Source organism: Callospermophilus lateralis, chromosome 13 (assembly GCF_048772815.1).
Source record: "Callospermophilus lateralis isolate mCalLat2 chromosome 13, mCalLat2.hap1, whole genome shotgun sequence".
NCBI lineage: Eukaryota > Metazoa > Chordata > Mammalia > Rodentia > Sciuridae > Callospermophilus > Callospermophilus lateralis.
Genome location: NC_135317.1, coordinates 66,070,166 through 66,094,327, shown reverse-complemented (window position 1 = coordinate 66,094,327; position 24,162 = coordinate 66,070,166). Strand labels below are relative to the sequence as shown.

Sequence of the window (24,162 nt, the reverse complement as noted above, 5' to 3'; positions counted from 1 at the left end):
GAAAAAAAAACAGATCAAAAGAACAATTGATCTCTCAGTCGTAAAATTTTAAAGAGACATGGCAGCTCAGAGATGGAACTTAAGCCTGACAAAGATCTGAAAGAAAATAAGATGATTTTTTTTTAATCAAACTGCAAATATCCTGGTTCCATTAACTACAGAGCATATTATTTTTGGCACATAAAACCACAGGAATCTAATGGGACCCTGACAGTAAGCCAGATGTGACTGCAACGAGGTGCTGACACAATTGATGCATTTTATTATCTGCTTTCATCAAATGCTCACTGCTCCTTTCTTATGCCTTGCAATTCAGCTTGCTCCTGAAACACCACTGCTTGATAAGATGAAAAAAGTCTCAATCAAAAACAGGCTAAGATTTTCTTCAGTACATGAAATACAAGGGCCTAGGATGAAATTACTTTTCACTTCCACATTTGCAAATATTCTAGAAAAGACATTCCTTAAGAATTCACAACAACTCCATTATTTCACATGGAGGAAAAAAGTTTAAGATGGTGACAATCCACTAAATCAAAGTTAAGGTCACTCAGAACAACAAAATGTATATTACTAATATTAAGAAGGGCATGTACAAAAATCACATGGGTTCTCATTACTTCTATAGGAGTTGGAGAATATGAGACACATGCAACATACAAAATAAAACAAATATTTGACCAATAAGAACAAACTGTCATTATTAGTTCTAACAGGGTAAAACTTATATGATAGTCTAGTTAGTTTAAAATATTGGCTGCTAAAGATTTTTTTTTTTTTAATCCTCATGTACTTTTCTTTGTACTATAGTTCTTAATTTTAACCAATCAGTAAATTGCCCCTAGGTGATTATTTTTTAATTAAAATACTTTTTCCATTAACATCTAGAGCAATGTAATCTATTAAAAAAGATATATCTTGTTATACAATATCTAAACTGAGATGCTTAAGGTTAAAATTATTGATGAGATTTAAATCCACATATTTTCTGAAAAAAAAACATCAATTTTCAGTTTTAATTACTTTTAAAATGTAAATATTAACAAAAAGTATAGGCATTTGTCAAGAGGCACATTCTTCCAAGGAGCACTGAATTAGAATCTTTTTAACTTTCTTCAAAGTAAGTGAATACATGAAGCTCCCTATAGTATAAAATTGGTAATAAAATATTTTCAAGGGCATCAAATCCATATTGACTTATTTAAAAATATATATATTTAAATATATATGCGTTCTATGCATAGTGATATTATAGTATTAAACCCACTTCAGAAACTTTATCTTTCTGCTTAGCAAGTTCAAACTACTGTTGATCATTTTCCTGTTTTTCCTGTTGCCTCCATCAACATAACTCAAATGAAGGTCATTATCCATGCCTCTGGGCACAATTTCTTTTCTAAAAACTGGAGGCAAATTCAAAATTACTCAAATTTTAGAAAAGCATACTCTAAAAATCTAGGATAGCATTCCATAAACAAATCTATTATATTTTTCAATTGAACAAATAAATATGCACATTAAAAACAGGTCAAAGTCTCTCACAAAGAACTAAGTTTTTCACAGCTTTTCAGAGTACAGATTTATAGATGGTGAATCAATGTACTACTTTTTTTTTGGTACCATGATCTTCTAATCTGAGTTCAGATTTATGCCATGCTAATTAATTCTACATATAGTCAGGTTGATCTTTGCAAACTATGACTGGATGACTAAAAGTCATGTGACACCCTGTAACAGAAAAAGGACTTTAAATAAAAGCAATGGAAATGCTAATAAAATATGGAGTTTACTTAAAATATGTATCAATATTGGTTCTATCACTGTTAACAGGGTACCACAATAAGGCATATGATATTAACAACAGAGGAAACTGGGTGTGAATATATGAGAATGTGATATACATGAATTCTATGAACTGTCTTTGCAATTTTTCTATAAATTTAAAACAATTTTTTAAAAGTTATAATATACACACATGCACATTCATAAATTATAAGATTCTTCTATTTAAAACTCTGAAATTACTACCTTATACCTATTGGATTAAATTTAGATTTCAAGGGTTTCTACTGGTGGGATTCTCTCTATATTTTTCCCATCATCAGTTCAGATCTTTTGTTTATGTTCTGTCTCCAATTGGTATATATAGTTTTCTCCTTTCCCCAACCTGCTCACTCTCTTAAAGATAGAAGGAAATCAAAATTCCCTAAGAACGGCTTTTAGTCCTAAATGATTCTTTTCCTACTTTGAGATAGTTTTTACATTTATGTTTACAACATATATCCTTATTTACATGATATATAGCTTGTTGCTCCATTTACATCAAGTACATCTTACTCTGTTCAATAATTCAGAACAAGAACTTAAAGGGAAGAAAGGCTTTTTATTTTCAGCTGCTGATGGTCATTGCAACTAATCTTCAAGGACATCTCTTTTTTTGGTTTCATTTTTATTACTATTATTCATATAAGAATATACTGCATGACTGTTTGCTGAATAAATGTATGTACACTAATACAAATCCCTTTTCCTGATCTGTTCACTTACCATTTTTCTATGACTGAAACCTGGGCATTATCTGAGAGCATTACCCTTCCAAACACAGTCTACCTCCCATTGATTCTACCTTTTAAAACTGCTCTCAAATATTCCTCTACTAGTACAGCCATAATTCATTTTCTACTGGACAGACTGGAGGTCAGTCAAAGGTAAACAAAACACTGCTGCCAAAATTATGTTATCTTGATAAAATGTAAACCTAATTGAGTTTCTCCACTGCTAAAAACTCTTCACTGACTTCGCATTACCTACATGATGAAATCTAAACCATTTACCATAGCACACGGACCTTCAAGAAATGTTATGGCTGAAGCCATATTTATATTTTAATAATAATGAACTACAAACATTTCTCCAAATGTACTGTACTGGTGTCAGAATTCATGCATTTGCATAAGTTGTTCATTATAATTAGGGATGCTATTTCCTTCTCTCCTTTTCACTTTGCACATTTGTGAACAACTCTTAGTTCTTGCTTTTAGTGCAGCTTCTTTAGGAAGTTTTGCCTCACGAGTACCTGCCACACAGCACATTCCATTTCAGCATTTGGCTAATTCAGCCAGGAGGCTGTTGAGGAGAGTCTGAATTATTATTCAGCTACCAGTGAATATTACATAGTAGTTTATGAAATGTTTGTTAAGTCTGAGACCCACACAGACAAAACACACAGAGTAATGCTGTTCTTATTTACAAGTCAGCTCCAAGAAAACATATAGACAGCTTTTTATAATAGGAAAACTTTGGATGTAGTCTCAAAAAACATCTACATGTGTTAGGAAAATATACTAAATGTTTAACAATCTTCCCATAGAAGAAAACTGTAGCTAATTCTTAAATGGCAAGAGAAAAATTATTTTACAGAAAAGTTTTTTTAAAATCAGAGCAAGCACATATTTTTTATTTTGTTCAGGAACGAAAATATTCTATTTGAAGACTTGAACCTGGGTTGTTAACTTCTGGGTAACCTGATCAAACCTAGTGAGTACTCAAATATTTTTTTTACAATGAAGGAAAATAAATGATAGGATTTTCATCTCAATTCTGTTCCCAGGCAGATGTCCTACGAAATAGATCAATAAAAGGCAGATGTCCTACGAAATAGATCAATAAAAGGCAGACATTTAAAAAAAAAAAAAGGAGGGGTTTGCACAATCTAAGTGTGAATAACCCAGAATCAAGAATGTTATCTCCAAAACCACACACTCTCCCCCCAGCAACTGAGCAATAATATAATTACTTTTATGACAGACTGAGTGGTCCTCAGTCACAATGGCCCAATAGTAAGGTACAAATGATTCCCATTTCTATATAAAAAATCACAACTTTCTTGAAAGAAAAGATTTCATAAACTTTTCAAAGCCTTCCTAAAACATTTTTCTCACTTTTTACTTCTTCAGAATAATAACATAAATAGAAACTATGTCTAATTAAAGAACCATTCCATAAACTCTTGCCAGGTTCTAGTCAGGTCTGTAATCATATTTACAAATACAACAAGAATAAAAATTATTTCCATATCCTATAAAAATGACCTGATGCTACAAATTAAAATCAAATACTTTTTCCCAGCCCATACGTAAGTAATGTTTTTTTTCTGACTCATACGCATTTGGTTTTAAGGACATACACCTAAAAGGATGAACAGTGTCAACATCTCATTTCTTGCAAGTAGCATCAGTTCTGTGTGAAATGAAAATTATCACTTACCTTTTGATGCTGTAAAAATAGGATTTAACAATTATCATAGTGGTACACCTGCTTCCTAGAATGGATGTATTAGACTAACTGCCAAAGGATTGTTGCTTCTTCCACTTTTCTAATGACAAAATCACATAGACCATAAATTAGGTTTTATAATTATCAATAATCAGAATACCTACCAAGCTAATACTTTAAATATCAAACCATTTGTATGTCATAGTGGTATAAACTTTTGATTCTCAGGAATCAGAATGAGCCATGTACTTTAAAAAGCACCAAAGGCTAAAACTCTATAATTAACCAAATAAATAATTATATATCCAATTCTAAGAGTTACAAATGTGCTATTATTCAAAAGTACATTCTTTCCCACTGAAAATCCATTTCCTTTTCTCTTTGTAGCTAAAAATTAAGTCATTATAACACAATCAGAAGCCTTCGTGTAAATCAAATAAGCAATTTTGCCTGGTGCAAAACATCATAAATTATTAGGAAATATAATCATAGTTAAATAGTAATATCACTATCATCATTACAATTTATAATTATTTTAAAATAGAATTAATTAAAATATAAAACACATTCAACCACAAACTGTAGACAAATATTTTTATATTTAGAAAACATAAAAGTCACCTTTCACTCATGAGCTCATCTGAGACTTTTTGCTCTTCATATTCCATTTTGTCCTTATTGGTCTGGCTTATTTCCTCACTTTCTAAAACTACTCCTTCATCTGGGATTTTTGGTCCTTGTCTAATTATTTTCAACTTCCTTTTTTTAACTTTATTCTTGGTAAATTCTTGATACTGGTAAGCTCTATCATTGTCCATGTCCTGGTCTCTACAACCTTCAGGCATCTGGGTCATGGTCCGTTTGTTAGAGATGTCCTGCGGGAGATCGACAGCCATTCGTTTCACCTTTCTCCTCCTGCGGAGAGTTCTGTTTCCCAGGTTGTCCACAGCAAAATCAGACTCATGCCATAGAGGTCTTTTCCCTCGAACATTGTTATTTAAGTTTGATGATGGCCTGCGCTTGGCCACTAACATTTGGTCATCAGAGTCACTATGATCTTTTTTATTATTATTGTGATTTTCTCTATAGTCCTTGCTTGGTTCTTCTAAACTAGAATCAGAGCCTTCACTTAAGCAGTGACCAGTCTCCCACGGGTGGTGAACATTGTAAGACCTCCGCTTCCTCCCTCTCCTTTTCCTGGCTTGGCGTTTCAGAGGGCAAGAAATACTTCGAGAATGGTCTCCTGTTTCAGCAAAACCACCTCGTGCTTGCTCTGAGCTCTCTTCCAGGGCTGAGACAAGGTCATGAACCAGCTCCTCCATGGTTCTACTGAAATGCCTACATTTTTTAGAGAATGAAAAAGGAAAAAAAAAAAAAATAGTCACTCTAAGCCATGCTAATTGAGTCTTCTACAGCAGATGATTCACTCTATATTGGACTAAAATTTGGTCATTACAAAATGTTTGAAGCTATTTTCCTAGTGAATGTACTACCATTTCAAATATTGTGATTCCTTTTAAAGCATCCTCATGCATAAGTTCTTTTATTAAACAGAAATCATTTCAAAATAGAGTAAATATAGTGTCAGCAACAGAACAAACCATATATTTTTACTATGTAACTATGGAAAAGCTCTTTCTGGGGCTGGGGATGTGGCTCAAGCGGTAGCGCGCTCGCCTAGCATGCGTGCAGCCCGGTTCGATCCTCAGCACCACATGCAGGCAGGGATGTTGTGTCTGCCGAAAACTAAAAAAATAAATAAATAAATATTAAAATTCTCTCTCTCTCTCTCTCTAAAAAAAAAAAGAAAGAAAGAAAGAAAGAAAAGCTCTTTCTGTTTAAATCACTTTTCCTTGACTATCTCTGTCCTTTTCTTGAACCGATTCTCCTCAGAGCAGAGAAAACTTTCCCAGTCCCCTCCCTGCCCACTAATTTCTAAATGAAGACAGAAGCATAAAATCCTCTACTTACCACATGTTGTACCTAATCACTGCTACAATACAAGAGACAAGCAGAAAGACCGGTATTGTCAAGATTTAAAATATATGGGGAAAAAAAAGTTTAAACACTAAGCATATATTTAGGCCACACTAAGCATATAATCCAGTGAAGCAGAAACTATTTACATCAAAACTGGAGCCTCGCTGGTCTAAAAGGGCCCATCATTAATTTATTCTGAAGTAGTCTCTGAGGCTTTTTTAGTCAGCAAGGATAATATCAGTCTTCTTTGGGAACTTTAATAAATTATATAGTTCTTTCCAAACTCAATACCCCCAAATTTTAAATTAGTTGGTGTGATATAGAGCCTAGGTATCTGATTTTATTTTTAAACATTATAGAGAGTTTGGATATGTACAGCTTTCATAAAAAGACCATGGGCAATCATGTCTCAAATTGAGGTCTAAAGGCTCATAGGGATAAAAATATTCTCAACTGGCCTCTAGAGGCCTACGTAGTTCCAGGAGTCTATTAGCAAGGGTATGCAAAGGGCCAGATAATAAATATTTTAGGCTGTTTAGGCCATTAGGTCTCTAACAACTACTCAATTTGTCATTATAATGCAAAAATAGCCACAAGCAATACATAAATGTATGAGTATGATTGTGTTCTAGTAAAGTTTTATTTATAAAATCAAATAGTGCCTGGCCCATTTGATGACCCTTGGTCTCAATAGACTTTATAGAGTCTTTGTCATTTATTATTTATAATTTTAGATTTTAGCAAATTCCCTGTAATAACCTATAACTATTCCTTTACATTTAATGATAACCTAAGGGGAAAAAAAATACACATACATCATGATTCAACTGGATTTACCATTTATAATATTATACACACATATAGTTTTAACACTTGAGTGTTTACTATTTGCCAGGCTTATTTCTGAGTGTTTTCTATATTTTACCTCATATTCACATGATAATCCTATAAGGTGGCATATGAAAAAAAAAAAAAAACCAGATTTCCTTCACAATATGACATTTAAGTGATAGAGACAGGATTCAAACTCAGTCTCATTCCAGAGCTCCAATGCTTACTCAACTACCTAATTCCAGTATCCAGTCTATATTTTTTATGATTAATTTAGCACCAAGCAGTATTACTTTCATTTTAATATATATGTCATCTATATGTAAAAGCCATTATGTTATTTTGAATAGGAGAAAGGAGTGGGAGGCTAAATCAACACAAGATACAAGATAGTATAGCCAGTGAAAACAGAATAAGCAGAATGAGCTAAAAAAACCAACCCTGTATTGGTTATTTGAGTGTATATTGTCAACAATTATATAACACAGCATTATCTTTAGTTCATATTTTCCAGATTTATCTCCTTTGGCAATCTGAATGTAAAAACACACATGTCTGGACACATGTTTTTCAAAAACATAGTGGTTCAAATATATATTTTAAATAAGGCAACTGAGATTTTTTTTATAAGGGTTCTATATATAACTGGTCTCAGAATATAGCATTAAATTAATAGAAATATATATCACATAGGAATTGGCATGAAGCCAAAATAGAGGCTACAATTCTGACTTCATTGATAACCTTAATGAATATTTTTACCATTATCTATAAGCTAATAATTGCCTTTCTGTTTTCTCTTAATGCAATGAATGTCTTGTTCTTTTCCTTTAACACCATATTTTTAAAGAAATGTGTCTGAAAGACCTATTATCTCCAAATATTATATTGTTCCTTTAAGAAAACTTACTTGATGCCAGTCTAAGATATATTACAATAAGGATCCTTTCTCTAAATGACTATTCACCTGAATCTGGAGTAACTTTCTTTGTGAAGATAGGACGTTCTTATCAATGGATGAATAAATAGCTTAAAATATTAAAACATGAAATTAACTCAATGGATGAACATAACCTCCAAATAAAATTGCAGTTTATTTTGAAGTTATAATTTGGTACTATACTTTAGAAGTAAAAAAAATCATTGAAGATGTAGCTCAGTTCAGAGTGCTTGCCTACCAAGCAAAAACCTAGGTTCAATCCCTAGTACCACAAAAAAAAAACAAAACAAAAAACAGAAAAGTAAGTAGTCTTAACACTGGAAAATTGATCCTTTGAAATCTGACACTCTAATTCTTGTTGAAAAAGTATTACTTGTTGAAAAATTACTACTTATTGAAAAAGTACTACTATAACTAATAAAATATAACCAATATTACCAAAATGAAAGTAAACGTTCTTAATCTCATTAAAATTGTGTCAGCCTTATTCAATTTTGTTTCACAAAATGAAATAAAATATATTAAAAAATTTTTAACTAGAAGAATCAAAATTATTCCATATCATTCAAATACAAATTAACTGAAAATTACTTTTAAGTTTCTTCGAAAATTCTATGAAAACAGAAAAAAATACATTTATTGTTAAGTGCAATTCAGAGTTCAAAGGACTTTTTTCTTTATAGTCTAATGTACCTAGACTCTTCTACAAGTTAATCCCAATCAAAATCCCTATTAATGAGCCAATAATATTAGACACTTAATGTTAAGCTTAAGCTGCTTCACTAACATTTCACAGATAAAATGGGCATCAACTGGTCAATAGAAATAAAAGCAAAATAAGATAATCAAGTGAAAAATAGTTGTTTTATTTATTTGCTTTGGCAGTTGTACTGACACATCAGAAGATTACTGTACTTAAATACTTTATCCTCATCATATTTAGCTTAGGGGTTTCCTTCAAATGTTTCTGGCTTAAGAAAGAAAAATCAGGAAGCTATTTAGTTTTAACATACTGCTTATACCTCTCCAAAAGATTAGAAGTTGATAGATGGCTCAATAGTTCTAAAATTGCTGTTAAAATATATATAGGTGGGGACAGCAGGAGAAAAGAACACCCAGAAAACGGAAACTCCCAATAACTAAAGTTAACTATTTTATTACTAATTATTGTTTGTGAAACCCCACTCATTCCTAAGGAAAAAAATACAGTATGTATAGAAAAATTAATCAGTATTTCCTTGCCTAGATGCTGATACAAGCAACTATATAATAAAAGGATATATATGTGTTTCTGCTAAATAAACCCAACCATAAAAACAACACCAAAAAAAAAACTTCGAGATATAACTAAAAAGTAATCATTAGAACTATTAAATACCTAGTTAAGGAAAAAAAATCAAATACTCATCACTTAGTACATGGTAAAAATCTCTGCCTCTCTAAAACATGTATTATTTCTGTGTTCAAAAGTAACCCTGTATACAGTCAACAACTATGCTGATGAATGTATCTGTGAGTACTCACAAATTTAAAACAGTCATAGAATTACATACTTCAATATCATCTTAGGTTTTATTAAGATAAGAGAGGTTGAATAGAAAAGGATTAGTTGGTCCTAAAAGTCCACAGCAATGAGCCAAACAGTACAGACGAAAATCAACATACAATAGTGTGGATCACGACAATCAGTGACTAAACATACAAACAGTAAATATGAAGGAGGCTATATGAAAGGCCAAATTTTATGTCTAACACAGCTTGATCCTTAAGAATTATCTTAAGTTTAAGATTTCTGCTGCTCATTATAATTTCCTTCCTTAATGGTACTATCATTTATCAAAATAAGTCTTTATCTCAAGTTAGTAATTTACTAAGGACTATGTCTTCAATTTTCTCCTTTCATATGTTGGGGACATTATTATTTGAGGAAATCAAGAATAAACCTAACATTAAATGTTAATACTTAAGTTAGTATAGAAGTTCCTTGAACTATCCATGCAAAGTATGAATCACAAGTAACCTTTTTCTCTCTTTTAGAAGGAAGTGGGTTGGGGTGGGGAAAAAAAATCTATCTTTTTCTGAAACATATAAATGATTAGTTTCAAGTTTATGTTAACATTAGGCAATATATATGAAAAGAATTCTCTACAGAAAAAAAGGCCAAGAAGTAACAATAGAACATGAGTTTTAGAATCCAAACTATGAATTTAGGAATTAAATTCTGTTATATTCATTAGCAACAACACCTTAAACAATTAACTTCTGATTTCTATATTTTCATCATGAAAATCAGCACAATTTCTACCCTGAAGGCACTCTGTGAGGATGAGAGGAAGTACTTTATGTTGAAAGAAGTTATTTTACCTTTCACAAACTCCACCCTCAAATAAGAGAAACAGGTCACTGAAAAAGCAAGTCATTCTGCTTTTAAGGTACAATCTTACCATGAATCCTGAGGCTAACATAGGAAAAGCTAAGGCCCTCAACGTTTCTGAGGTCATGAAGCATTACAAATGTTGGGGCACTGTAGGACAACAGGTATACAAAATTGTGGTATAGTCTTAGAAAGTTTGTGGACTCTTTAAGGACTCTATCATGTTAAAAAGAGGCCCTAAATTCCTAACTTAAAAGAAAAATGGAGTATATCTGACCTGATATACAGATATAAATGAAAAAGAAAGGATTAAAGAAAATAATGCTCCCTGGTTAAAAGTCACAAGGTTCACCACCAAACTGAAAAACTCATTTCCCATAATGGGGGCAAAGCTCCATTGACTTATATTTAATTATAGGTACTGCTGGCAGCTGCTACCAAGGGGAACAAGGTGAACATCTAGAAAGTTTTCTTTTCCTCTTACTCTAGCAACTTATTGTAAACAAAAATCGTGATTAGTTTTAAAGAAAAAAGTCTAATTCTACTTTTTAAATTAGTGATTTAATATGGCAAGACCATTTATTATTTAAATGAGCATTCTTTTGGGTTTTTTGTTGTTGTTGTTGTTGTTTGTTTCTTCATTTTTAGCTAGACAGAAACAAGGATGCTAGGAAGCTATAAAAAAAATAAATTGCTTGCCCAAAATCATACCATCTATTGCTTTGATCCTTAACTGAAAGAGAATCCTAAGTTAAGTAAACCTGAGAGTAAAAAAAAAAAACAAACAAAAAACAAACAAATCAAAGAAACAGCTAACCAAAATGCAATTTTTACTATGTACTTTTCCAGACCTAAAGAAAATCAAAATACCAAATAGGAACAAAATTACAGAAACAAAGGTCCAGAATCCATACAGTTTATTAATTAGAAAGCAAAAAAAATAGGAAACCATATAACAAATTTAAATAAAGAGAATATCATAGTTCAATAAAGAAATCATCTACTTTAAGCACTAAATGCCTAAAAATTAAGAAACTAATCTCCACATTGAAGAAAATGTTAGAAAGAAAGAAAGGAAGGAAGGAAGGAAGGAAGAAAGAAAAGTTAAGAGAAGTTAACTACCTCAGGTACCTCAGTTACTCCTCAGGGACTCCAGGTTGCTTAACAAATCTGAGAGATACTGTATGTTATTCAGATACTCAGGCAGTATACACCTGGGTGGTTAGGTATTTTCTTTAGCTACACATGAATCATACTACAAATGAGACACTTAGGGTAAATTATTTAAACTGTTTTCCCTCCTGTGTCACCTTATCTAAAATGCAAAGAATGATGTACCTATCTCAAAAGAATTACAAGAGATGATAGTAGCAACCTCAGCAGCACTATGATTTCATTACTGGGATAAAACAAACATGTATGGTATATAATGATTGTTCAATTAATGAAAGAATCTATTAAGAAATACTGAATGATTGGACAATTGTGCACATAAACTAGAAAATAAAAGTTCTAGTTTTCTGTAACACATTCATTCTGTCAAATCAGGTAGTTTCATTCAAAAACACTAGGCACTATGTTCTATTCTGGTTCCATTAGAAAGGGTGAGTTGCATGCCAACAGGAAAAGTTGGATAGGTTCATCAAAAGAGAACTGAAGGAGGGCTGGGGTTGTGGCTCAGGGGTAGAGCACTTGCCTCTCAAGCACGAGGCACTGGGTTCTATCCTCAACACCACAAAAACAAACCAAAATAAAGTTTATTGTGTCCATCTACAACTAAAAATATTTTAAAAAGAGACAGACAGATAGAGAATTGAAGGACATTTCTCGATATTATACAGAGGTATCAACCCATGATTTGGACAGGAGTTGCAAAGTACAGCAAGGAGTTGAGAGGATCATATTTTTTAATTAAACAGTACTTACCCTACAAATCAATATCACCTTAGTAAAAGCAGATCAATCTATATAGCACATTTATCTCCCTCCTTAACAAAATGAGTGGTGAAATATTAAGAAACACACAAGCAGAACAAACTATGGAGTGGTGGAAATGTCCTTTATCTTGTTTTGTAGAGCAGTTACACAACTATGTACTACTGCCAAAATAAAATTAAGTATTTTAAAACTATGCTTTTATTTTATGCTAATTACACTAATTTTAAAATAGCTCATTTTGAAAGTGACCCTTACTATTCTCAGGGTACATTTAAGAATTTTAAAGTAGCTCATTCAAATCTATATTCATTATAAAATGAAGTATAAAATGATCTGATCCAACTCAAAATACTTTGGGTAAGAAATTTTTTTAACTTTTCAGTTGTAAGAAATTTTGAGATCATAGACTTGCAAGAATCCCTCATGGACTCAGAATTCCTCAGAGTCTTTCTATCCTCTGTGGCATTTATGAATGAATATGTATTTTAACGTCACATTTCTTACACTGCTTTGGTAAAAACTTTTTATGTTTGAGGATTGTAAGAAGTCTGCTTGTCTGTTTCACTGATTTTCTTGTGTATACTTGCAGGAAAAAAAAATATTTGAAAGAAAAACAGGACTGAATCATAGTTTTCAATAAGAAATTCTAAAGACATCTTGTTCTCTATCTCTAAAATGTGCAGGGCAACTTTGGACAAGTCACTTAAATAAACGTTCTGTGCCTGTGATATTCTGGTATCATAGGTTGTCACAGAATAAAGTGTAATTTGTGAAAGCACTTTGAAAATTTAAAGCAATGTTTTATCTGAAAGTGCCACTGGTGAAATAATACTATAGACCTACCAAACCCCAGCCTTAACCCTGGAATTTATTGGTGTTCCCAAACAACACCCATACACATCTCCTTTGAACTAGAATGGTATATTCAAAGTAGTGGAAAATGGGTAGGCTACTCCCCTCATAAAGAGTGGGGAATTAGAGTGATATCTCCTTCACTACTTCCAGAACTCTATAGATTTCTGGCATTTGGTCTTACAAGAAACTTGTTATGATCTGGCAGTTTTAGCAGGGGAATTGGGAATAAAGCATTCCTGTCCATAGGTCTTACCAGTAATCAAGGAGAGATCAATTACGGAAAGCTTGACCAACTCGGTCCCAAATACCCTAAGTGTTAGACAAGCCATCAGCAAGCATTTACCGTGTTCCTGCACAAATCTTTAGCACACATCAAAATGCCTCCCTCAAACTGCGTCCATCACAAGCACGAGTGACAGCAAGGCCTAGAAGTCTTCAGATCATCCATCACAACTCCCTCCCCCTTGGATTCCAGGTCCGGCGGCCACTGGCCAACACATTTCCTGATCTCCCATTCCCGGGGCCGACAGCCTCACCAGCTGTTCCCGGCGGCTGGAGCTCCGATCGGTTGGCGCCCGGCGGCCCCGAACATTAACGACACCCAGGAGCCTGGCCTCGTGGCTCAGGCCCGAGAACAGACTCCAACTACTACAGCCCCGGAGACTTCCAAAGAGCAGTTCAGCATTTTGAGAAGAGCTTCCGGAAGCTGGCTGGAGGCGGAAACCGGATGTTCGGAGCAACCATAATTCTCCTCCCCACTGCTTTCCTTTCCTACAGACGCCTCTTTTTATTCCTAAACGAGAGAGAGACAATTAAATTAAGCTTTGTTGCTACACCCCAAATTAAAAATTCTCTCTAAGCATTGCCCTTAAATCCGAAACAGGGTGACATTAAAGAGTAGAGAGCGAAAGTGGAACCCCCGGGACTGGCCTGTGGTATCGCCCGGTTGCCCAGGAAACCGACGGTAACGCCAGTTGCAAACCCCTGGCCCAGGGGCCATGGCCACGTTAGCCCGGCTGCAGGCTCGGTCGTCGTTTGTAGGAAATCAGTACTACTTTAGGAACCGGTAAGTCGTGCAGAAAGGAATCCCACAAAGGGCTGGCTGTCTTTAGCCACTAGTTTTTCAGTGGAACTTTACCACTGACAAATTCCCTCATTCAGTACTCAGTTCCCTCTTTCAATGGGTGCAAACAGAACCAGAAGTTTAACGTAATATTAACTATACAAGGAGATTATAAATAGAGGGAGGCCATGGATATTCAGGTTGATATAAGGAAAGTTTCAGCGTAGATAAAATTGTAAAGCGCCCCCCACCCCCACCACCGCCATCAGACATCATCACAACGCAGTTTGAAAAAATCTGCCTTCTCCCTGTTGAAGGTTTAATGGCCTTGATGCAGTCACCCAGGCTCCCTAGCTCACTGATCTCAATGAGTCCCCACTCTGTCTAGGGATCTGAGCCTCTGTCATGTCACAAACATCATGGAACTCAATTGTTCTAGGACTCATTTCCTTCTGAAAATCAAAGTATCCGAACTATTCTTGCAAGATAATTAGTGCCAACGAATTAATTAATAGAAGAGGGCTAAGAAAGACACTAGCACTTTTTCCATCTCCTTACAGCCAAACTTCACAATTAGAAACAGGTTTATTTTAACAGTGGCCCAGAAGCATTGCCCCAGGAGTTTTTCCAACTTAAGAGAAACTACAAAAAAAAAAAAAAAAAAAAAAAGTAAATTGGACTGTGATAGAATGCAGTGACATGGCAGACCAGTGGAAATATGTCAATAAGTTAGAAACTTGCTGAGCTGTTCTGATTTTAATTTTTATCTACCACACTATTTCACTGTGTGCCTCTTACAACAATTCAATTTTATGTTTTTGTGAAATAACATATATCCATAGTCTTAAAGTAGAAGCAGAGATAATATACTCTTTTTTACTTACCATCTTTTGAGTCTACCTTGTCTTCATAGTTCCTAATACTTAATAGCTACACAATACTTATTTGTTGAATAATTATATCAATGAATCTTTCAATCGCTTTTTGTTTAAGTAAATATTCTCAATAGCTAATTAGAAATAATCTATTTAGCATTCAGAAATTATCTCTTTATTTAGCATCCATCTAGAATGTATGTGGCAGGCCCTGTATTTATTTATGACATAAATACATAAATAAATTCTATCCCTATGATGATCACATCCTAGCATGAAATTGGGACATTTTTGAAAAATAATTGTTCTATAATAAGGCAAATAAAAAAAGAAACAACTAACATTGTTTGAGCACTGATCATACATGAGACATTGCACTAATAACTTTCTTATCTATTTCTTTTGGTTTTCACAATGATATGAGTGAATGTATTAATCTGAGTATTTAGATCTCTAGAACAGTATTGGAGGGAAGCCTGATTAAGTGCCAGACAAGAGCAAAGGAACTAATTACTCTTCACAGATTTCAGTGTCCACATTTGCCCCTATCTCCTGGCTTTTGAAAATGGGCATCTCTTCCTAAACTTTGAGACTGCTTGGAGAAATGACTAATGCTATGCAAAAATCATGATGAAAATAAACTGCAATTCCTAACATTTCATTTATAATTAGTAGTAATAATACTTTTAGTTTAAAAGAATTGTAAAGCTGATAAGGGAAACAAAATTCTAAATTTTGTCTAGTTTTTCTAAAAATCAGAGTATTGATAGTTTAGGGCAAAAAATAATAAAATATTAGTATGACTGGGAAAGTAAATAGTAAATTTCCTTCATAAAGTAATGTCATTTTCCATCTGTAATTGGCTTGAAGAGTTCTTCCTAAATTTTAACCTTGGGAACTTGTTGAAAATGAAAATTCCAATTCAGTGTGTCTTGGTGGCAGAGAGTCTATATTTCTTACAAGAATTCATATGAGGCCCTACTCTGCATAAAAAGAGAGACTGTAATAAATAGTGTATGGGCTTTTCTTACATTTAATTCTTCAACATCCTTATGAATTTTATATATATTCCTTAATTATGTGAAACAATGAAAATGAGATTCAGTTAGATTGAATAATTTGTGCAAGGTCACACAACTACGAAGTATTAAAGCCAGGTAATTTCACTCTGAAACCTATTCTGTACAATATGACTCAAGATTTTCTTTCCACTAAACTGGTCTGACTGATTAAGTAGCATCAAGTACCACAATCCAGAGTCCAAAATGGCTTGAGTATATTGTTCCAAATCCATTAACATGTAGGAAACTGTTTGAGGAAACAGTTTAATTTCTTCTTTGTTTCTTTCAAAGTCTTCTATGTCTATAACAAGGTAGTGACAAAAATGTTTTTACCTGATGATTGGCATTAGAATGAGACTGGCAGTAGAATGAAGTTAAAAGGGAACTTTCTTGGGAAAATATATTACTAAGTGTTGAAACTGGTCACTTTCATATGTTTTCTACTTTTAAATTCTACTTATTGTAGTATTAATATTGATCCTTCTTTATCTGATAAGACTTAATCATAGCATTCTGCATTTTTCTCATTACCAGAGGCAAATTTTGGAATTAAAAAAAAATCAAAACTTAAAGAGCTTAGGATGAGTTTAGTTTATTTAAATTCATTCTTGTTATATAATCCTCTCACATGTCACTGTTCATCTATCATGATTTCTTATGTATAAATTCTATTTTACTTTATATTTTACAATAAAGGAACTCATTTCTAATATTTCCTGGGTGAATTTAATACATTGTAATAAGATTCTCCAAACTGTATGAATTAAAAATGCACTGATTAAAGATTTCCTTAGTACATACTATGTAGTCATCACTGTTCTAAATATTGAGTACACAACAGAACAAAAAGTCATGAGGAAAACAAAACATCAACAAACTTATTTATAATATTGCAGCTTGAGATAATATTTCAGCTTGGGATAAATATAGCAAAAGCTATAGAGAAAAGGTGAAGAGAGGGAACAAAATTCTTTTTGTTTGGAGTGGTTTGGGAGGCTCTTCTAATAAGAGGATATTTGCTTGGAGTCCTTAAAAAAAAAAAAAAAAGGAATGACTGGGCATACTAGGAGAAGCACCTTTGTGAATTGCAACAGCAAGTAGAAAGGTCCTATTGTCAGAAGCCAATTATGGAGGGCAGTGGAGAGCAGAATGGGCAAGGCATAGAATGGAAGAATGTGGGCCAGATCATTTGGGACTCTTAAACTACAATAAAGATATAGGATTCTACTCTGATTGAGAGAGGAAGACATGGAGGATTCCAGCAGAGGACTGACTTCTGTTTTAAAATAATAGTTAATAAAGTAAACTCGTGATTTATTTTTAAATTGAGTAAAGTATTTTGCTTTTATTTTTTCTTTTTCTATTTTCCTCTTCCAGTTTCATCTTTATTAGTTTAACTCGTTGTGGCCTGATTTTTTGCTTCTTAACAAAATTTGAGTCACATTTTCTTTAATAAACAAACAAAAAAAAAACACTTGAAATAATTTTAAGTCGGATAGACTTATGTAAAAAAAATATGTAAAAAACATTTTTTAAGTTGACTGAAGTGAAGGGAAAAACATATGTAGGGCAATGTGAAAAAATCAGTTATTAAGGAAGAGTTCTAGAAATTCTGTAGAGACAACTATAGAGATAAGTATCCAACTATCAAATTTCCAAGTCTCTCACCACCCAAAAGGTAAATGGAATAGAGATAATGTAGTAGGCAGAGAAATAAATATTGAATACCTACTATGTGTAGAACACTGTTAAACGTTTTCACAAACATTATTTTATTTGATATTTACAGTATTCTTATGAGATGATTTTTTTCTTATTCCTAGTTTGTACCTAAGGAAATTGGATTTAGTTAAATCATTTGCTCAAGAGCTAATGAAGTTTGACCCATTTCATACCAAATTTATATTTCTATGAGGGGTGTTTAAATCAATAAGTCCCTGCATGGAACTAAGTCCATCAAATACACAAGGTCCAATCTGCCTTTCTAGGGTCAGGTTGAGGAAAAGAAAATATGTGACATAGTGCTCTCTAGTAAAGATTGATGATTTCCTCATGTTTTATTCCCCTATATCAACCTGAACTATAATTTCCTAAAACTGGAATGTATTATTCATATAAATATGATTAGTTCTTTTTTTACTCCAACATGATCATGTGACTACAATACTGATTATGTTATTAATCTAATAAGTTGGACCAGTGTCCTTCAATTTGGACAATTATCTTACTCTTATATCCTACGCAAATAGCAGTTTTGTTGGATAAATGAACCCTTCCTCTGATTCTAAGTAATTTCTGAATACTCTGTTACAGCTGAATTTAATTATGACTAGTAAAACTTAGCAATTCTTCCAAATACATAAGATGATTTATGCCAAAATATGGGGACATCTTAGTTGTGTGTTAGCTTAGGTTTAAACATAAACTTTTAAACTTTTACCTTGTTTAAACTCTTTAAATATAAATTTTATCATGTAAAGGAGAAAATGATGGCTATTAATATGTTAACTATGAAGGTTAAATGATCATCATGTTAGTAAGCACCCAATAGATTTATAATTATAGTAAATGCCTGCAAGAAGCCAAAGTATAAAATGCATATGATGAACACAGTTGACTGTTACAAAAGAAGTTGATAAGTTTGATGTCTGTTCTTGAATATTCCTTTTCTTTATGGAAAACTTAAAACATTTTATTGGTGTAACTAGTCAAAATTTCCTTTGATGTAGTTATAATATATATGAGTATGTATAAATATATTTAAGGAAGTACTTTCACTCTATGCAGCTCAATGGTTTTTACATAGGTATGTATAATACCTGTTTAACCTTCAATCAGATAAAATTCTGGATATAGAATGTATTTCTAAAACTAGTAACCAACATCAGATATATATTATTGGTGAAATAAAATATGAATGGTTCTATTTAATTCAAAAGCAAGATAAAAGTTCACCCTAATCCTGCTTATGTTTCATGCTCTAAAAGAGAGATCACAATTAGTCAATGTTCACTGCTATCTCATTTAATGGAAAAGAAATGTTAAGTAATTATAACTGACTATCAGTCCTTCACTGCCTAGGTAACCCAAACAGACAGCCCTACATAAATATCAAGCAACTGAATATCTATAAAACAGAAAGAGAAACTTCACAAGTCATTTAAGGAAATGTTAGTTTGGAGTAAAAAGTTTAAGCCACAAAATCAGAAGAGAGTGTAACTGCAGGGTTGGAACTGATGGAGGAAACAGATATAAACTTTAATAAAAATGCAATAAGAACTTTTACAGAGGTAAAAATTAAGGGGGAAAATGTGCTACAGTAAATTTTAAAGTAAAATTTTTATCACATGAAAAATGTAATAGATGATTAAAAGAATACTTACTACTGAAATTTAAATTTTTAGGAAAGCAAAGGAAAGAAATCTCCATTAATCTACAAGAATAGAAATCATGTTTCATACTATTAATAATATAGAGGACATACCAGAGAGTTTAATGTGTGAATGATAATCATCACAGAATTTAGAGTATGAGTGGGAAAGAGATTATGAGGAAATACTATAAGAAAACTTTTCTAAACTGAATAGTGTAGATTTGAAAGTAAAGGACTCTCTGAGTCTTAGATAGAGTTTCTTGAAATTATATAACCTTTAGATATTATTTTATATAATTCCAAGATATAGAAGAAAGAAATTACATGCTTCTAATCTAGACAGAAGAGAAAAAATTATTTGCTAAAGAAGCAGATGCGGGCTGGGGATGTGTCTCAAGCGGTAGCGCGCTCCCCTGGCATGCGTGCGGCCCGGGTTCGATCCTCAGCACCACATACAAAGATGTTGTGTACGCCCAAAACTGAAAAATAAATATTAAAAAATTCTAAAAAAAAAAAAAAAAAGAAGAAGCAGATGCATTGGTGTTGAGAGCCACAGCCGAAGGGGCTCCAGCAAACTTCCAGCTGCCAGCAAACTTCCAGTTGCCAGTTGATGATTGGCTCACAGCGGCCCCAGCAAACTTCTAGCTGCCAACTGATTGGCTCCTCTGCAGTGATGCTCATTGGGCTGTTTCCCCGCCCTTTCAGACCACGGAGCTGCTCACTGGGGGACTTTTTTTGGCTCTGCCCACGCGACCCAGCCAATCAGCCTCAAGAGCAGGAGGAGTGGGGGAGGTGGAGAGGCTTGTGGGAAGCTGGTGGTGGCAGTTGGGCTCTGAAGGTTTTTTCCTGAGGAGCTGTGTGGTTTGGTGTGTGGTTCTAAAAATAAAGTTAGTTTCTTCTGACAAGTGGCTCCTGAATTGTGCCCAGCCAGACTGCGGCACATTGGATTCTTTATCTGCTCAACACTGAAACCTAGAAGAGTGAAAAACAATAATTACTCATGATTCAGGGGAATTAGCCAAGAATCCTAGCAAAGATCCATGTTTTGGGGAGGATATGAAAGGCATAATTAAGTGTCTTCCCTTTGATCTTATCTGAGGGCATGTATTCAAGAGAATACAGTATTTCATAATTAAAAATTAAATCAGAAAAAAGGTCTCAGAATAGGAGAAAAAGAGAAATAAATAATAGAAACAGCAATAAGAAATTACACCAGCAATGTTTATGGTTTAAAGAGCATTATTTTTGTGCAATTAATGGGATCCCTAATTGTATTCTTTCTGGACATCTTGGGCAAGTTCAAAAGCTTATTACGCATTTTCAGTCTTCCGTTTGATTTTAGACAATACTCTTGGGAATTTTCCTGCTAGTACATGCTATGGGTTCTTTTTTTCCCAGCATCTATGAGTTTACTCAATATTCTTTCAGCCTACATGAAGAGCTGTTTCACTGACCTTGAGAACTACCACATCTTCTCTTCTATCACTGTATCCCAAAGCCAGCATCATAAAGTTTTAGTTTTCTAATAGCTTTTCACTGTAATCAAAATACCCTAGAACAACTTAAAGAAAAGTTTATTTTGGCTCATAGTTTCAAAGGCTTAGTCCATGGTATGCCAGTTATAATGCTCCTGGCCTGAGTAAGGCAGAACATCATGGCAGAAGTTCGTGGCAGAGGAAAGCTGCTCAGTTCCTGACAGCCAGGAAGCAGAGCAATTGAAGTCCTAGGAACAAAATATAAACTCCAAAGTCACACCCTTAGCAATCTACTTCCTCCAGCCACACCTAGACGCCTATATTTAACACCTACTATAGTAGTCCTTTCAAATGGATTAATCCATAGATTGTTATAATCTCATAATCTAATTGTTTTACCTCTAAAGATTTCTTCATTGTCTCACATGAGTTTTCTAAGGACACCTCATATTCAAACCATAACTATGTAGCAGTGTATTATGCTGTCAGTTTTTATCTCTCTTTTAATTGTTATATATTCAAATTAGTAAATGTGTTTCTCTGGCTTTAGGGATTTTAGTTTTTCTTAGATGACTTTGCCAGCTTAAGATTATATGATGCTTATCTATATTTAATTATATTTTAAAGTTTTATAACATTTTCCTTTACTCATTATGCAATTTTGTTCATCTGCTTATACCATGAGGTATAGATACCTTTCTCTGTGTAAATACTGTTTATTGAATAGTCTTTTCTTTCCTTACTACTTCTAAATGTTCCAAGATGGTTAAATAAAAGGCATAAAATGGCAAAGAAATAAAATTATATTTATTTACTGGCAGGATGATTGTGTTCATAAAAAACCCTAAACCACATGCAAAACAAATTAGAATAATAAATGAATTTAACAAGCTTACAGAGTACAAGGGAACACAGAATCGTCTTTTTACATATTAGAAATTGATATTTACAGTTTAAAACACAATATTATTTTAATAGCTTTAAAAATACATGTCATTTGTCCTAGGAATGTCAGTTCTTCTATTGACCCTATAAAAGTACTCTCATATTTACACAATTTGTGTACAGGATTATTTTGTATACAGGGTTATATGTACAAAAGCACTCATTAAAACATTTTATAAATATATATGTATATATATATTATATATTTATCATTTAAACTATAAATACCTTGTATCTATTTGAAATAATGTGGCGAAATTCAGGCATATGCACATGGTAGGATATAAATCATAGTTTAAATGAGTAAAAATTTTATATATAATAACATGAAAAAATCCTTGAAATAAATTAAGGCAAAAAGATAATAGAAATAAGTAATATACTTTGTGTGCTCTTTTATATAAAAATTATAGAACTAAAACTATGGTTCTGGAGTAAAACATAGAAAGCTGTCAATAGTGGTTTGATTTTGAATACTGAAAGATGGGTAGATTGAAAATAGAATCTTAATATGTTTTCTGTGTATTTTTCCTTGTTTAAATTTTTATATTGAACATTGGGCAATTATATACGATTTGTGAAGTAAACCATAGGTAAATAGGAAAAAAACTTGTTCAGGAGAAAACTTTTGTTTTCAAAACATAACATAAAGTAAATGACCATATGCCAAAAACATACATTGGAGAAAAAGATAGCCTCTTTAACAAATGGTACTGGGAAAACTGGAAATCCATATATAGCAAAATGAAATTTCACCTGTATCTCTCACCCTGCACAAAAATTAACTCAAAGTGGGTCAAAGACTTAGGCATTAGAACAGAGACCCTGTGCCTAATGGAAGAAAAAGTAGGCCCAATCTCCACCATGTCCGCTTAGAAAATGACTTTCTTAACAAGACTTCTAAAGCGCAAGAAGTAAAATCAAGAATCAGTAAAGGGGATGGTATCAAACTAAAAAGCTTCTTCACAGAAAACAATAATGTGAAGAGAGAGCCTACAGAATGAGAAAATCTTTACCAGACGTACCTCCGATAGAGCAGTAATCTCCAGAATATATAAAGAACTCAAAAAAACTTAACACCAAAAAACAAAATAACCCAATCAATAAATGTGCTAAGGAACTGAACAGACAGTTCACGGACAAAGAAATACAATTAATCAACAAATATATGAAAAAATGTTCAACATCTCTAGCAGTTAGAGAAATGAAAATCAAAACTACACTCCAGTCAGAATGGCAATCATTAAGAATACAAACAACAATAAATGTTGGTAAGAATTGGGGAAAAGGTACATTCATACATTGCTGGTGGGACTGCAAATTGGTGTAAATCCTATGGAAAGTGATATGGAGATTCCTCAGAAAACTGGGAATGGAACCACCATATGATTCAGGTATTCCACTCCTCAGTTTATACCTAAAGGACTTTTAAAAGCAGCATACTGCAGTGATGCAGCCACATCAATGTTTATAGCAACTATATTCAGAATAGCTATATTATGGAACCAACCTAGGTACCCTTCAAAAGATGCATGGATAATGAAATCATGGTATATATACACAATGGAATATTACTCAGCCTTAAAGAATAATGAAATTATGGCATTTGCCAGTAAATGGATGGAAATGGAGAATATCCTGTTTAGTGAAATAAGCCAATCCCAAAGAATCAAAGGTGTAATGTTTTCTCTGATATGCAAATACTAATTCACAGTAAGAGGTGGGGGGGAGGGCAGAGAAGAATAGAAGTACTTTATATTAGAGGGGATTGAGGGAGGAGAGAGGGTATGAGGGTAAGAATGATAATAGAATAAATCAGACATTATTACCCTGTGTGCACATATGATTACATGGCCTGTGTAACTCAACATAATGTACAACCAGAAGAATGAGGAGTTATACTCCACTTATGTATGATGTGCCAGAAAGCATTCTACTGTCATGTATAACTAATTAAAACAAATAAAAATTAATTTTAAAATGGTCACAAGATATAACTGGTTATAAAACTTGCCTCCTAGTCATGAAAAACTAGAAGGTTAAACAAAATACATGAAAAATTATTTTTAAGCATTGATACAATAGAATGTATGATATGATCTTGAACAATGAAAACAGGTTAGCCAATTGTTCCAGTTTTTTGCCTGGAGGTAATTTCTGAATAAAATCCAAACTCT

General features: G+C 33.1%; 2 protein-coding genes across 3 annotated transcripts in view; one reads left to right on the top strand and one right to left on the bottom strand.

Moving 5' to 3' along the window:
• Window positions 1–13,850, bottom strand: part of Gpatch2 (G-patch domain containing 2) — a 171,509-nt gene extending 157,659 nt beyond the window's left edge. For both annotated transcript variants that reach the window (XM_076873097.1, XM_076873098.1), the window contains exons 1-2: window positions 13,730–13,850; window positions 4,897–5,613 (exon numbers count right to left, since the gene is read on the bottom strand). In XM_076873097.1, coding sequence (XP_076729212.1) covers window positions 4,897–5,613; window positions 13,730–13,785 — 773 coding nt within the window. In that variant the 5' untranslated portion in view covers window positions 13,786–13,850. The remainder of the gene's footprint in view (window positions 1–4,896; window positions 5,614–13,729) is intronic.
• Window positions 13,851–14,175: 325 nt separating this feature from the next.
• The window catches only part of Spata17 (spermatogenesis associated 17), a 208,551-nt gene continuing 198,564 nt past the window's right edge, over window positions 14,176–24,162 (top strand). Inside the window, exon 1 of the mRNA XM_076832137.1 lies at window positions 14,176–14,259. Coding sequence (XP_076688252.1) covers window positions 14,192–14,259 — 68 coding nt within the window. The 5' untranslated portion in view covers window positions 14,176–14,191. The remainder of the gene's footprint in view (window positions 14,260–24,162) is intronic.